General features: G+C 39.9%; 2 protein-coding genes across 12 annotated transcripts in view; one reads left to right on the top strand and one right to left on the bottom strand.

The window, feature by feature from the left end:
- The window catches only part of LOC120446413 (neural-cadherin), a 99,179-nt gene that overhangs the window by 35,969 nt on the left and 46,567 nt on the right, over positions 1-16,643 (bottom strand). The gene's annotated exons all lie outside the window — the stretch shown is intronic.
- Positions 12,885-14,413, top strand: LOC120446415. Its single transcript, XM_039627375.2, has 2 exons — positions 12,885-13,395; positions 13,609-14,413. Exons 1-2 carry the CDS (start codon positions 13,327-13,329, stop codon positions 13,912-13,914), a joined length of 375 nt encoding a protein of 124 aa, XP_039483309.1. The 5' UTR covers positions 12,885-13,326; the 3' UTR covers positions 13,915-14,413.

Here is a 16,643-nt window from a genome sequence, read left to right as displayed (position 1 = left end):
AGTTATGCACCTCCCCGGAGAGAATGTCTCACGCTCGAATTCTTTCCGCCAAAAGCAATTTATCCTGTTTGAAATGGAATGTCATAATATATCCACATACTCAAATGTCCTGGGGGAATGCTTGACAGCTGCCCAGACAGCAAATACAGCAGCACAAGAAAACCCTTGATTTATTGTCAAAGGAAAGAGTTCAACAATAAGTTATTCAATAGCACCTTACCCCACAAATAAACATAAATCAAACAATTTCATAATGCGCATAATAATAAATCGCACGAAATGTATAAAATGTAATTAATAACTGGCCACTTCCGCTCCTTAGAGCCGCTGGGGTTAAAATGGCACCCCCTGCCATTAAAGTATGTGTTTTAACTCGCCCTCTGTGGTTTTAATTCTGATTGACGGCGATTGATTGAACTAAACACCAAAACTGCATTACGCACAGTTTGAAAATTCGTAAAATTATTATTAATATTTAATTACATTTTATAAGTACTCGCTCCAAAAGTACGCATCAATGCTTTGCATTTCATTGCCGCTTCAATTGAATGATAAATTACTGGAACCTATTAATATGTTAGTCAAGCAGGCAATCAATGTACTCACATTGTACGAGTATTATTTCAAAAATATTTCACTGCCAGTGAGCACGGACTTTTAAAATTCGATTGGCGAGCTGATAAATTGTCAGCAGTCTTCGTATGCAGTGCTGTTACATTTTCACTGAAATAAAAACTCAATTGACTGCATTACCGAGGGGGCTTTTACCCGCACACCTTTGAAGATCCAGCGATTTCTCATTGTGCAGGTGCATATGTTTTTTCTTTCAAATCGCACACAGTGATTCAATTGTGATTCCGCATTCAGATTTCAGTTAGGATACTGATTCCCATTCTGATTGCCAAGCAAAGGCAAATAAATTTACGTGCCGGCTCAAAGGCTCAAATGCCAATTGAAAATTGACTGACAAATGTGTGCTTGTATATTTGTTGTTCGGCTGCCATCAGGGTCTTAAGCGATTTGTTTGGCAAATAGTCACGGGTAAGGGCACTCCAGCTGGAAGCTGGCAGCCACCCAACATCAGCAATTCCTTTGCAACACGACCTTGCCCCTTTCTCATATAATTGAACTTCAAAGCCGTCTGTCACCTAATTTACTTTGTCACTTGCTCAACTTAATATGTACGACTGAGCTAATGATTGTTAAAATCGTTCATAATTCACCCTAATGAGCTACCGCTGAGGTGCTAAAAGTGCACAAGCCAACAAAGAAAACAATCCAGTCCAAGTTTAAGCTCGGAGCCTAAATTATGAAATAGCGAGTTGAGAGAATCAAAAGTAGTTAAGTAATTAAAAGTGCTTGACTTACCAAAGGCGACTGTATTAGGAATTAAAAACAATAATAATAGTGCTCTGAATCAAAAGTCTTCTCTTTCGCAACGGCATAGAAAATCCACAAAACTGTTATACGAGTTTTATAAGAAATTTTACTGCTATAAAAGGACTCGAAAGCTGGACGCAATATAGGGATATATATATTCATACGACTATTTGTGTGTTTCGAAAGCACTTCTGGCATATACATACTCTTATAAAAGGTCTTGAACAAATCCTTCATACATAAGCGTGAAAGCAACGTCGAAAAGGGATTTATTCTATGATGGATATTAAACATTTACAAAATCCCTTTTACATGTCGAGTATAAGACAAGCATGCGTAGTACAATAACGAATTTAGGAATAAAAGCTGAAGAGCTTTTGTAGGTACACAACATTCAGTGGTACTTTTCTCTAAAAATGGTTGGTTCCTCGAAATATAAGACACAAATTTAATCATTATTATAGCATCGACAACTTTCTGGTAGGATGTCTTTTTCAGAAGACTGTATCCATTATTAACTATAAGTATGAAGAAAAAACTCTGTGTAATTATAGCAAAATAAGTCCTGAAAGCTTTCAGAAAAGCTTTTTTGGGAACTTATACGTATAAGTCAGCTTAACGAAGGAGTTGGTTTTTATAGATTGAGATAGAATAAGCTGATTTTCAACACGGTTGTGTAGAGTTTATGTCAAGCCGTGTTTTGAAATCTCTTGGAAAAGTTTATTAGTGCAGAAAGAGTTAGTTTAGTTTGTAATTGTAAAAATAAATATTGTAATTAAATGTCCCTTGAAAATTTGGAATCCTCTTATTATTATTTCTTGATAAACGACACTTTTATGCTCAGTTCTGACCAGCTGGTAATTTGAATTGCCCCCACTCTTTTCCCTCACAGCTTATCCTTTCCCGAGGAATATTTTATGTACTTAAGTCCACGTGGAAACTTTGTCTCGCTTCTGGCCAAACTTTATTGGTACCAAGTAAGTAGGAAATATTCGAGTTCGCATCAGCTCATTACGCTGGCCAGCATACTTCGGAAATTGGGCTTCAGCTGTTGCCAAAACGCGTATTTCCATACATTGTTAGATGCAAAGAATCTGCGCACATATTTTAAAGTTTTATAACCAAAGCGAAGCACTTAAATGCAGCCATCAAAGGCACAGGACCCTGTGGCTGCCCCGCATCCTGATAGAGATATTTTGGCTGCTTTGGCTTCTGCTGATGATGATATTGATGGCAAAATTGGCAAGTTTAGATGAGCACGGGAAGTTCGCCATAAACACTCGAGCTGTCAAATGTTTATATGCATGATAAAATCATAAAAAGATGTGACGCTGCTTATTAAATGCACACCGCAAAAACTGCTGATCATGTGCGGGATAACGGCGCGATTTTTTGATGACAAAAGTTTTGTGTATTTGGAAAAACCCCTAATGAAACTGAGCGCGAAACTATTTGGACGGGAAAAGTTCATTTATGAAGAACGTTGGCGTTGCCTTATGAAGAAATGTAGTACATGGATGTAAGAAGAAGGGCTTTAGTTAAGTTTTTTTGAAAGACTTTCAAATAAACTAAATTTTTATAAAATCAATAAAAAGATAAAGTGTGTAATTACAACATGATTTCGGCCCGAAATTGGCCCAATTCCAAGTACCCGATTTAATTCAATTTGTTTTCGGGGTGGGCGGAATCGGGTGGGCGTGTTTGAATCGCCAAAAACTTTTTGACATTCGCATAATTTATGTAGCACAATTTGTTCCGAAGCTGGTCCGCTACATGCGATCGCATTGTTTGCCAGGGCAACATATTGCAGCAAAAAGTGCCGGGCCATAAACAATGGCCAACATCACACACACACACACACACACACGCATGGCCATGGCCATAAGTTGACCCCTAAAAGCAGACAACGGAATACACTTGAAATCATAAATAACCGTCAGCGTTATGCTGTTGTTACGGTCGCCCGCATAAGTTAAAACCACTCATACGCCCCGTTGGCCCCGGACACCTGCCAAAAACAAAATTTAAATAAATTCACTTGTCAAATATATCGTACATAATTTCAAGTGCATTTTAAATCAATCGCATGTGTTACTCTGGGCCACGCCCACCGAGCGCCGAAACGCCCAAACGCCCACTCGCCTGTCTGCCAGATACTGTGCGCGTATAGATGTGTGTGTGGTCACATAAAAATAAAGTCGTGGCAAAAAAGGGGGGCTGAGTGGCAACCACTTGCTTGTTCGATATTTATGACAAATGTGACCATTAAAGCAGAGCAAAAAAAGGCAGTGGCTTAAAAGGTGTTTCATAAACTACTACCACCTGAAAAGGTGCTTACCCATTAAACATTGCGCCACATTGCTTACGTTTTGACATATTTACCAGCAATTTCAAAGCGCTACTTACATATATAATCTCTGTATTATTTTCCTCAGTGTAAAGGGCCTGGGGCGTTTGCGAGAAGGCGGGCTCTTGTGCGAGAGTCGCCACGACTGTTTGAGATTAATGGCGCGTTTAAATGCTTCACGTGTGAAAAAAATCTATAAAACTTGCATACCAAGGGACAACCTTCGGTGGCTTCTGCCCAGGTGAGTGTTTCCCCCTCCCTATTTCCCGCCCACCACCCCCCTCATCGGTGTGTTTGTGTGCGCGTGTTTTTGACACTTTAACTGCGCTTCCACTTGGAGCATAACTTGCGTCACGCTTGTTATTGCTGTTGGTCTTGTTGTTGTCGCGACGGCTGGCAGAGTAGTGTTGTTGTTGTTTTTGTTTTTGTTTTTGTTGTTGCTGCTACTGCAGCTTGTTGGCTGTCATTTTGCGTTTGTTTCAGCCAGGTTGTAAATGGCAGGACTGTCATTGTTCAGGCGAATGCCACCTGCCCCCGTTTCAGCCGGCATTTCATCGGTTGATTGTGTGCATTTAATTTTAGAAAAGGTGTTAAGTCAAGTTGACTACCTTCCAAATTTATCACCTATAACATCTTATTATTGCTGCCCAGGACTTCAAAGCCTAATGTTCTTTTGAATATTTAACTTTTTTGCTTTAAGTATATACTACAAATGAAATGCACTTTGCCAAGGCTAAGCGTTTCTTAGGCAAATTTGCAGTTGAACCTAATTTGTATTCTTCGACAAGGACGTCAGTTAACGAACTTAGCTTAAGATCTCATCGGTCTGTCATCCTTTGGTGGGATGGTGGTGGGCCTTGAAGGGGCTGAAGGGGAAGCAGTTGATAAATCGGCTTACAGTGGAGTATAGACGCATGGCTATGGCATTTATTGAGTCTGATGTTGCTGCTGCATTTCGGACTAAGCCAATAAGCATTTGAGCAAAGTGAAATAAAAGTAGGAAGTAGGAAAAGGCTAATGCCATGTCTTAGCTCTCAGCGAACCCCGCCCTTGGTGCACTCGAATTTACTTGGGTATTTGCCTCGGGCCCACACACTTTCCCCGGCTTTCCCGGCTTTTCCCAGCTTTTCCAGCATCTGTCGTCACGTTTTAGCGCTTTAGTAGCTGCAATTTGTTGGAGCGTGCGGCCGGGCCAAGTGCACACATGCATGTGCAAATAACTTTTTACGGTAATGCAAATGAATGCCAATTTACGAGCCGAGACATTCCCTACATTCAACCAACTTCCTTGCCTGCCAATCGCATTTGTCAGGCCAATTTGCAACTGCCGAGGTGACAACTCAATGAATCTCCGCCGATCCCGATGCAATGGTAAAGTTACTGGCTTAGAAACTCGCAAGGCGGAGATTTCGAGTTATTTAGAAACAAATTGTCCTTGACTTCAATGGAAAAGAGTGCAACACCTAAATAATTACCTTACCCTTTAAAATGATTTTAATATTGAGTGCACTACTAAATTCTCTTTCATTCTCTTAAGCGTCAAAAGATGTAATTTTATAAAAATTCGAAAGCTTTGCACGCTGAGGAAAATAAAAGTTAAGGGAAATCGCTTCCGCATCCATAGAAAAAATAGAGCCAATAACAAATTCCTTATTCCCTTTTCGGTACGGAAATTGTTTCATAGGTGCACCAGCACGGAAAAGTTTTCAGCAAAATGAAAAAGCACAAGTAAAAAACAGAAACAAAAGACGGCCACCTATGGCGCAATCATTTATGCAGCGCTTTTTGAGAGGCATTTCCACGGGAATTTCACAGCTTCAATAGAAATGAGACGATCCCATTGTCGTGACATTTGACTGGCAAATTATAAAAGCTCAGACAATGTGAACAATAAGCCCGAGCACTTTCCGTTTCGGCCTCCAAATACCATTTGCCATTTGCCATTCGCCATTTGCCATACGCTGACCACGCCCAAATGGCTTCTGTGTGTGTCCATTTCCATTTTGGACTCGCCTTTGAGTGTTTCAGTGTGTGAGTGTGTGATTGTGTGTCCTTTGTCTGTCCCAAGCATTATAAAACAATTTGTTGTTTTGACACCAACATGCCGAGATAACCTTTACCCCCCACGCGGCCCTCTCCCAACAACCATCCCATTTATTTAACCGCAGCTGACCCCACCTGAACCCTTTTGCCCGCACCCATACACGCACACTCGCCTATTGTTTGCTCATTGCGAGACAGGATTTCGCTTTGCTTCCGTTTTGTTTGCGGCTGCCATTGCTATTTGTTTATTTGCGCCAGTGTGTGTGCTGTGTTTGCCTTGGGTTCACTTTTTATATGGAGTGGTGTGGAGTGGAGTAGTGGAGCAGCGAAGCAGCACTTCATGGCAGCACTTAAGTCCTGTTTATTTATTGTGCCGACAGGCTTTAAAACGTTTTAAAATAGGCTCCAACTCAGTCACTAATTGATGGATTAAATATACTTTTACGGCGGCATGGCGTTTTCGTAGGTTATTTAATATTGTGCAATAATGTTCTAAACTCCTACGACATCATTAAATCGTAAATATGTTACATGGAAAGTTTAGCAAAAGACCACAGTCTTTGAAATTAACACTTTTCCTTTTCAGGGTGTAATTAAAAAGCATCTTACAAAAATTTAAAAATATGCTAAATTTGCTGATGAAATTTGAAAAATTTAAATTAACAAATTCCTCGCAGCGAAAAGTTTCTGCTGTAATATTATCCGTATTAAAATTTCACGTTTAATCCTGCCACACATACACGCACAGGCATCCTTTGGCGCCCGCAAAATTTATGAAGCATACTTACAGGCGTCGTACACACACACATACATACAATCCCTGCGAGTAAGCGCATTGGATTACGATCAACAATTGAAGTTTCCCGTAAGCCCAGCTATACCTAAGCTTATTACACGCGGAAAAAGGAGCAAAACAAAATTTGTTGATGAACTCAATTAGAGGCGGCGACAACACCACCCTGTTTGGCCCTTTTTTAATTAATTTTGAGTATTCTTTTTTTGTACACTGGTTTGTTGTTTGTTTTATTTATTTCGAAATTATTCGGACACCAAACTGTTGTTGTGCACGCGACTCGGCAAAATCAAATTATGAAAATGATTCGCCCTCCTATGCAAACACATTTTCAATTAGTCAAATTGAAAGTTTTCGCCGAAGACAAAAGTTCTTGAAACTTTAACGAATTAAAGGGAAAATACTGGCAGAATGCATTGGGCGTGAGGGCACGGCCCTTTATTGCCTTTTCAACTCGCCGGGAAAAGCGTCGAAGAAATTGCAACTAAAACGCAGTCATGCTGCACAGGATAATCCAAAGGATAATCCAGGCAGCGCACTAAAGGGAGCACTGAAAAAATCATACAAAGGGGGTCCAACAACGCACGAAGCCCGGCTACCTCTCTTCCAATTTTTTTAGCAGTCCACACATGTTCAATTTTATGCTAACAAAGCTTTTTTATTGGCAGCTCCTCCAATAGAGGGCGTGGCCGCTGCCTTTGGGATGTCAGTGTGTGTGTGTGTGTGTTAAATGTTGTTTTTCAGAAGCTTTACAGCCGAAAAATTGAAATGAATTTGCAGCATCGCAGCACGAGTGAATGCATTTTTAAGCCAGACTTTTTTATTAAGTTTTTGCCAGCCCTTGAATGTAAACATATTGATGATGATGCCGCAAAAGCCAAAGCTTATGTTTGCTTTCATCAGTTTGATCAGTACTGGGGAAGCTTAGGTCGAAAAAACTTTTTGAGTTAATAACCAGTCAAGCCATATTATTTTTCGCTCAGCTTAACTTGATATTTAACTGCTATTTTGTTGAAAGGGAATAAAAAGTGATGCGCTTATCGAAAATAGAATTAATAAATCTCATGAAAGCGAAATTGTAAATATTCTTCAATTAAACAATTCCAACATGTTATGAGCAGTGCAAAAAAGAAAAGGATAACTGCGTTATTTTGTTAAGCTGGCATTTTAAAACAGTTTTCTTTGTAAAAAAAAGCTACCAGATACGTACTTGTACTATGTGAGTAACGGAAGCTTTGAAATGGTAAAAGAAATAATTACTATTACAAGTTTTCCCATTTCCTAAAAAACAGACAAATAACGATTTGGACGAGGATAAAACTTCCGCCGGAGCCAAAAACCTGTTTACCTATTTGCCAGGATAATCGAGCTGCAGTCCCTCCCACTTTTTCGCCACTGAGTGGCACGTGATTAGGCCAACTTATATGCGCATAGAAGGCCGCGAGCCAAGTGGAGCACAATTTGCATATATATCTTTATGAGCGGGATCCAAAAGAGTAACCAAGCTGGAAAAATAACAAAACAACGCCTGACCCTTTCCCAAATAGAAAAAATACAAAAAATACAAAATATACAAAATATACGAGTATACGAACGCAACAATTTTTCGGCGTGGCTGCTGATGTTTTATTTTTTATGCAAATTTTGTTGCATATGAGAAATGGGCAGAAAATGGGCGAGCGGTACAAAATCATCATACAGTATGTGAAGGACGAAATGTGCAAAAACTTTAATAAAAGACTATGTCGGTAGGGGGTTTGCTGAGGACTGAGGGCTCCAACCATAAATTTGTTGAGCATAGAGCAGGGTGCGACGTGGCTCTTCAAACAAAGCAACACTCAACGTCGCTGCTCCCAACGAAATAATTTCAGTAGCAGCAAAAACTGGTAGGATAAAATGGGGTGAGGACTTTCGGGTTGCTTGCATATTAAAAGTCAGAAGCGTTGAGCTGTTGAAAGGGTTGCAGCGCGAGGGAGTGCCACCTTCTTCTGCCTTGTTGCATGCCACATGAAAAATTTGCGTTGACAACAATGCGACAACATGTCGTGGCTGGTCTCCCGTCTCCCACCCAAAAAGGTAGCTAGTAGCTACTGCCTTTTAGACCAGCTTAAATTAGTTAATATTAATAATTTTGCATGTTTGTGGGGGACAGCTTTTTGCATGCGAAACGCTTATGAGTTCGGGAAAAAAGGAAAGACAACTAAAGTGACTTTTTAAGCAAGCTCTCAGTACATAGCATTTGACAGCTTCTGGAAAGAATAAATAAGTATTCAAGCAACTCCTGTACAAAACCTTTCAGTATAAGAATGTTACGCATGCTTGTTTTGATTTATTTTGATTTTGATTTGCGCACTGCTTCTTTGTTTGCAACTTTGTGCCAAATAAATCAAAAATTGCTATAAAATTATTTCCGCTGCAGGTGCAAAAAAGGACCAAACGCGCAGGAAGTTTCAATTGCTAATTGCAATTTTGCTCCAGTGCTTTTCTTTAGTTTCGCTGCGTCATTTTTTATCAAACTGAACTTTTAAATTATTTGAAAGGTCTGCACCTTTTGACCATACAAAGTTTGACTCTGTTTAAGTTTTGAGAACCCGTTCTAGAAAAAGTGGAAACGAAATTGAAACTCCACCCACGATCGTTGTTTTGCAATTAAATTCGTGTATGTAAAGTTTTGATGAAAACCACATGTGATGACAGCTGCTGACAAATAAACACAAGCGATAAACAACAATCAAGCAGAATGTACGCCATATTTCACAGTTGCCTTTGATTAAATTATATTTGCATTATGGTGAACGGTGGAACAATTAAATTCATTAGAGTTAATTACAGCCGCAATTAAGAGGACATTTTCATAACTAATTGGGGGTAATAAAAAACAAACAACGGATGACTGAAAGCGAAGTATGTTTATAATGTACTCTCTCTGATTATCTTTGTTTGTTCCTATTTTTAAATGAACAAGAAAACATTTGCATAAAAGGCGCATAAAAGGAACCATTTTATTCCCTGCCTGTCATTTTTGCTGATATTATAATGCTGATATATTATGAATAATAAGCCTGCCGACTGGATACCTTAAGGTGTACTAATTCTTTAATAAGCCAAAAGGATAAGGCTTAAACCATCACATCCGTTTTCCTTTTCCCAACCTCTCAACAAAAGATGAGCTATTCATAAATTTATGTATCACGATAAATTTACTTTCGATCCTAATTTAAGTGACACACCAAATACAAACGCGATTCGAGTGTAAAGCTGCTTACTGTGCACAAGCTGAGTCCCAAGAAAAAATGTCGACACAGCCACAAAAAAGTGGAGCAATTATAAAAGTGGCAAACAACAGGAAAAGCACAGCAACAAAAAGAAAGAAAGAAAAGCGTCTAGCCTTGTTGCGACTTTTGTTTTGCTTCGTTAGCCGGTTTTCCTTGGCGGTTTTCCGCGGCGCAAGTTTAAGTGGATTTTCATAATTTACGCGCTCTGAGCTCGGTGAAGAATCATAAATTATTACCCACAAGCGGAAAAAAGCAGCCACGCCTCTTTTTCCCATGCTGTAACAATTGTATTTAATTGTAAGTAAAATATGTGAAAACTTTGTGTTGTCTTTTCTTTTTTTTGTGGCACTGCTATGCAGCCGTATCGAGTGTTTGGAAACTTTTCAAGTCTCTTGCGTGGGTGGAGTTTATCCATTCAAAAACCACCCACCGACTTTTCCGGCCCCACCTCTAAAAGTCAGCGACATGTTGTTTTCATGTGATTCCCCACTGTCAGCAGCAGCTGCGACTGTATGTGTGTTGCCTGGCTTTTTGTTTTGCTTTCATGATGATGATTTTCCAGCTTGTGATTCCTATGTTTGCCTTTCGTCAACGTTTATGACAATATATCAGGGGAAGCTCCATCGCCATCTCCATTTCTATTCCCATTTCTATTCCCATTGCCATTACCATTGCTGGAGAACTCGGTCTACTTTATGCTTTTATTGGTTACATGAAAATATTTCCCACCCCCCTTATTTTCTTTTCGCTTTTGCCTTGCCCGCCGCAATTGTCAGCCACAGAATTTATGAAGTATTTTTCCTGCTTTCTTAGTGTTAGCTAAAGAAGAGAGGAAATCGAGCGACATGTTGCCATAAAGTTTTTAATTAAATTGTTGGATTTTACATTGACACTTTTTCAGTCGTTGCTGGTGAATACAAGCAAATTGAGCTCTTGGTGCGCAAAAATAAACGCGGCCTAGTCGAGAGTACTAATTTAGTTGAATATTTCCAGACATTTTCTTAATACTTATACTCCTGCTTATTTAGTAACATATTTTAGAGAATTTTTTAAATCTTTTCCAGTCCTCTATTTTATACTTTTTCCTCGAAGCTTTTGTTTTTTTTCTATGACACGCAAATTGCCAGCTTCGTTGTCGAAGACTTTGTTAGCAAGAGGACAGAGAACCTTTGGTCAGTTCTGACCTCTGCCGATAAATGTGCAAAATGTGCACACTCCGGTAATATTTTCACCGCCCACAAAAGGTGGCCAAAATGGGTGGGAAATGGAGGACGAAAAGGGAGAGCAAGTTGGCTGCAGTCTCATGATAAAGTTGACACTTTATGCGTTTGGCCAGAGACGACAGCCTTAGGGCAGAAAATGCAAAAGCCATGCAGGAAAATGCGGAAAATTCACATGCGAGGATTCAAAGTTTTTGATTTTGTTTGAAAAGTTGAAGTGATTCTGAAATAAAGAACACGTCATACTTTAACCACAAGCAGACATATTTAATGTGACCACTTTTATTTCCCTTGAATGTTTTCACTCAACATTCATTAAATAAATCCGGTCTGTACATTCTATCCTCTCTTCATCCCATTCAAAACAGGTCCCAACTCACTTGTTCATTTGATGTGATTTTTTTGGACAACAAAATCAATTACATTTTTTTGGTGTGGGCGGCGTATACGCAATATTTGTTGCTGACCTAGATTTGTTGGCTGCAAATGTACTACATGTGAAGTGCAATTTTTGTGGCCCAAAATCAGACTATGCAAGCAAGTTGGGTTATTTAAATACAAAATGCAAACATGTGTATGGCTAACCACTCGCCCACTTTTCCACTTTCCCCATTTGGTATTTTATTTTCTGTACGTTTTTTTGCATATTTGTTGGCGTACTTGCCTTTCTAATTACCCCTATACAAATATATACGTTTGCAAGTACATATAGTACAAAATGAGTCTGCACAGCCAAAATTCGTGCTTATGTTATAATTTGGTTTTTAGCGCTTTGCTAAATTAATGAATATTTGAAAGGCGATTCAAAATTCTATTGGCGTTCAGTGTTTCGTTTTGGGGGCTGGGTGCTATTGAGCGGAAAATGTAAAACTGAAACTGATTTTAATTGATCTCAATTAGTTTTCAAATTGTTAATATAAATAAAACTGATTGATTTGCCGCATTTGAGTCCTTAAACAAATTTCCTTCTCATTTTTTTCAACCATCAGTGCATTTTCAGCGCGGAAATTAGCAATTTTTCCGGCTCTGTGTGCATCTCATCACACTGTTTCAACAAAACCCGTTTGCTCAATATTTCGAGTGCACGCGTGTTCAAATGAATTGCATTGGGTAATTGAATGCATGAGTGACTGACTGGTTGATTGACTGGCTGGGTTGATTGAGAGCTGCTATGCGCAGAATGCCATGAATTTTTCCCCACCAATATATTCTTTAAGGGTGGTCCCCTGCCTTTGGGCTTAGGCATTGCAACGTGGTGGAGCGACAATCGCAACGCCTTTCAATCAAACGCTGCACACAAATTCCCAAACAAACCGACATCCAGCCACGCCCACATCCGCCGCCCCCACGACCTGTCACTGCACGTGACAAATGCCGACAAACGACATTCGTACTCCTTCTCCGCCATTCCGTGTATCTCTTTCGGGGCTTTCAATATTGCAGCCGAAAGGGTTAGAAGGCAGCCACCTGATGTTGTTTGTGCCCCACTAATTTGCCAGATGTTTCCTTTTATGCACTTGCATCTGACATTTTTCAAAGAGTTTTTAGGTGGCTAAAATGTTGTCCTAACGAAAATAAAGAAATCCAACCATATATCTTTATGTAGCTAAAAAATATTTTAATATTTGGTTAAATATCATTTTAAGGTATGCAGTTTATGCACTTTTTACCGAAAATCAGAAATTGCATGCTTTTTAATATGATTTAGAGTTTTATGGAACAAGAAGAGCCACCTGTAATTCATGGAAAATGTCCTTAATCCTCATAAGCTAGGAAATCATTAATGCTCTGGAATTGGGAAATAAATCAGTTGGCCAAGCTTTTCCTCTCGACAAATTTGATTGGCTGAAAAACTGGCGCCAACAAGTAGATTTCCATCAAAGGGAGAGCTGCCCACGGCTGAACAGGAAGAGGAAAAATGCTTTTCCACCCGAATTTCACCCCGAAATTGCTGTCATTAATCATTTGGCTTGAAAAAGGTGCCAAGCTGCGTGGATGTGACGTTAATCTTCAGAGGAAATATTGGCCAAAACGAGACCGAAACGCTCTGCAAGCATTCTGGCAGTATTAACCTTATTTTCTGCTACCATTTCCAAGCTGAATGGCCTCGGACTTTCGTAAACAATTAAAGTTGTCTGCGTGGGCGTGGCACTCTTGTTGTACGGTAGCTCCCACTGACTTTTGACACGTGTCATTTACGTTTGAAAGCGTCGACACAACGACAACAACGATGTCAATGTGAAGGGAAGTGAATGACAAGGCCAGTTAATGGCCATTTGGCCACAAGCAAATACCGAGCATGTTTTCTTGGCCAGATGCAAACACCTGAACATTGCGGTAATTAAAATAATTCCTTACTGAAATGTTAATTAAACAAAGTTCATTGAGTTTCGAGATATTTAAGAATTTAAAAGGGCTGCAAGTGCTTAGGCAAAATATCAATCGCCTCTTTAAATTTATTTACTACGACTCTCTTATTCCTGATTTTACTTTCACTGCATAAAATATGGGACTTCATTGACCTCACAATTTTATGGATTTTTTCTTCAGAGCACAGGTGAGCGGTCTCATCAGAAAACGCTTAGGCAGCAGACTAAATCCCTCCCCATATCCTGTGCTCCTGGCCAACGTTATGCCAAATGGGCAGTTCTTTCTCCACTGCCGGTAATTTATTTGCACTTTGATAGCAACAAGATGCATGCAGTGGCGGTGGCAAAAAGGGGTGGTGAAAATTTTGTGGATCCCTGCACTTATAAATCACCGAATGAAGCAGAAGATTCTGCGGAGCTTTCGCTGCTGTTGTGGCCTGCGACCGCGACTAAGCAGTTTATTGAAAAGTGGACCCAAAGTGCTTAGCCATAAATATCAGCTGAAGTGGGCGTGGGCACGCCCACACCAGCATAACTCGTTTGTGTTCTTAAAGCAGTTTTAAGGCTACAATCTCCAGACGAAAATCATAATATCAGATACTATGCTTTTTGGAAATAGTTGTGAAGAGTTCTAAGGACATATATTTATTACAGCTCCTTGACTAAATAAATTTAAATCGCCGCAAAATGGAACGCAGCTCTTTAGCCCCTGGGTGTCAAGGTCATGGCGAATTGCATTAAAATTGCTCATCAAATAACACTCGGCACTCCCATTCAACAGATTCGCATTTTTGATGGCAGCATCCTTACTCTATATATGAGTTGCATTTCATGCATTCGCTTCGATGGCTGCTCAACATGCTCAGAAGCGTCCTCGAAAAACGCCATGAACAGCATTGGCAGGATGTTAAGAGTCCTTCCCCATTCACACGAACACGAGCACGCACACAGAGGCAGCTGGGTGGTTGATCAGGTTCAAAGACCTGCCAAAAGCCGGCCCTGTTAAAGGAATTTTAAGGACTGGCCGCGAATGGCGTTTACATGCGTTCCACGCCGAAATAGAGAGAATCTTTCCCACGAGAGAGAAAAATTCGAAAAAGTTAAAGCATCTGTTAAATTAACAGAGTTACGCAAAATTGTAGCTAACATTTCCTCACAACATTTCAAAGTCTGTTGTGCACTTATACAAATATGTATACTTTTATGCTTTTAAAACAAGTAATGAAACTTCTAAAAAAATATTTTTTATTTTACTCATTCTAAATGTTGTTCAGCCAACTACAAAGTTAAATTAATAAACATACTGTTAATAGACATTTTTAGGGGAATGTGGAACCTGTTTTTTTTCTACCATGTAAAACTTCTACATCTTTTCTATATTCTGTAAATCTTCCCCTACATGTCCGACTTCAGTTGAAATTCGGTCTGTAAATATTTTCGAATGCTATGTTAGATTTCTCCCCTCAAACTGTGGATCCCAGAGAGGAGCTCGGGAACTGTTAGTTTCCGCCGCTAAATGTTACTTCTCGGCTCTGCGTGTGGAATTCAACCTCGTTTTTCCGATAGCGAGAGTTTGGTGCTTTGCACTGCGTAACCTCCTTTAATTTTTTTGCGTAGGTTCGGCAACTTTTTGCTATCTTTTGTTGCTGCTGGTGCTCTCGAGTTGCAAAAGTTGTTGACAGGCATCTCGACGCAGCTCAGCTTGAAATAGTTTGCATGAAATTAAAATAATCTCTAAGATTTATTGCTCTAGAAAGCGCAATTGACTCGAGTCGGCCCAAACTTACTGCTGGGTGTCTATTTTTGGCCCATTGTTGGCAAGTGTTGAATATGCTGGCAGCAACTTTAAGGCGATTTATGCAAATTAAAGAGTGAGAGCGAAGGGAAGGGAAAATTCAAGTAGTTCCCCTTGTTTATCGGCATCTAACCAGAAAAACGTAGCAAATTGGCCCAAGTGCCGGGAGCTTTGTTTTATGGTCGAAAAGTACATATTTGCGTTTACTTTGCACCGTTTCCCCCGTCCTCCCCTGCTTGCCCTGCTTCTTTCTATTTTCCACTTTATTTTAGCGTTTCCCTTCGGGCATTTCTCAAGACGTTGTCAGCTCTTCAATGGTAAATGCAGCTGCCACTTTGGCCAACTTGTTGTTGACTTGTTGCCACTCTGACCGCTCGGAAGGAAAAGCGGAAATGAAGTTGGCAATGCGGAAATGCCATTTTTCATGATTTCTCCTATACACACTCACACACACACACACACACACATATGCCCTCGTCGGAGAGATATACATGCGAATGGGGCTTGCCGTCTTTTTTGTCTTCCACTTCATCTCTCGCTGCCTTCGTTTTGCTTTTGACAAATTGTTTGGCATTGCTGGGCTAATATTAACAGTGCAAAACTACTCCACGAAGGCCAACTACATCTGGACACTGACATACATACATACATACATAGTACTACACTGCCTGGTTATCGTCCTTGTCTCGTATCTAATTGGGAGGATTTATGGGCTGGGAATGCCAAGATGAGAGCAAACTTGTATTTAAATGGTCGATTTGTGGCGTTCAAGGCTTTTATGTATTTATCTTACATACCACTAAGATCCCAATATATCAGTCATATTCACTAACGACTGTGCAAAGTTCCATTTACGTACCTGCAAAGAGGAGAAGAGGAGAAAAATGAAAATCCATTAACAAACAGATTCAATTTACAGCAAATATCGGTGGTCATCGCTGACTATTTTTAATGTCTTTAACCAAGAGGACGTAGTTCAAGCATCGATCATAAATGATGGAGTGCGGCAATCAAGATAAATGGTTCCGTCGAGTGCCGGAGAAGCCATGGGCAAAAGAAATCCACGACTCGACGGCCATTTATTGTTCCATTCTCGATGACATCACTGCGTATGCGCAATGTGCGACGAGACGAGTTTAAAGTTGCAAAAAATAAGGAAAACAAAAACCAAACAAACTATTTACAAATTGTTGGACCTTTCATAGGAAGTCATAAATTGAATGCATGGCATAAAAGCATTATCGAATATTTAGAGCAAAGTTCCAAACAACTTCTTTGCTAAAATGGTTGTTCGCCGGCTGATGGGCGGTAATATTCGGTGGGAGTGGCCCTATTTTATGGCCTCGAACATTTTTTACGAGCACATCTTTCCGCCCCAGAAATTAGACAACTGCTTGGAAGGCGTTTATGCCCCGGAGGGT

This window comes from Drosophila santomea, chromosome 2R (genome assembly GCF_016746245.2).
Source record: "Drosophila santomea strain STO CAGO 1482 chromosome 2R, Prin_Dsan_1.1, whole genome shotgun sequence".
Classification (NCBI taxonomy): domain Eukaryota; kingdom Metazoa; phylum Arthropoda; class Insecta; order Diptera; family Drosophilidae; genus Drosophila; species Drosophila santomea.
Note: the sequence above shows the minus strand (reverse complement) of the source record. Positions and strands in the feature narration are given on the sequence as shown.

Coding starts and splice junctions, on each gene's coding strand:
- LOC120446415 (XM_039627375.2), top strand. CDS start 13,327: ATGGCCATTTGGCCACAAGCAAATACCGAGCATGTTTTCTTGGCCAGA. Junction 13,396..13,608: donor GCAAACACCTGAACATTGCG/GTAATTAAAATA, acceptor TTTTTTCTTCAG/AGCACAGGTGAGCGGTCTCA.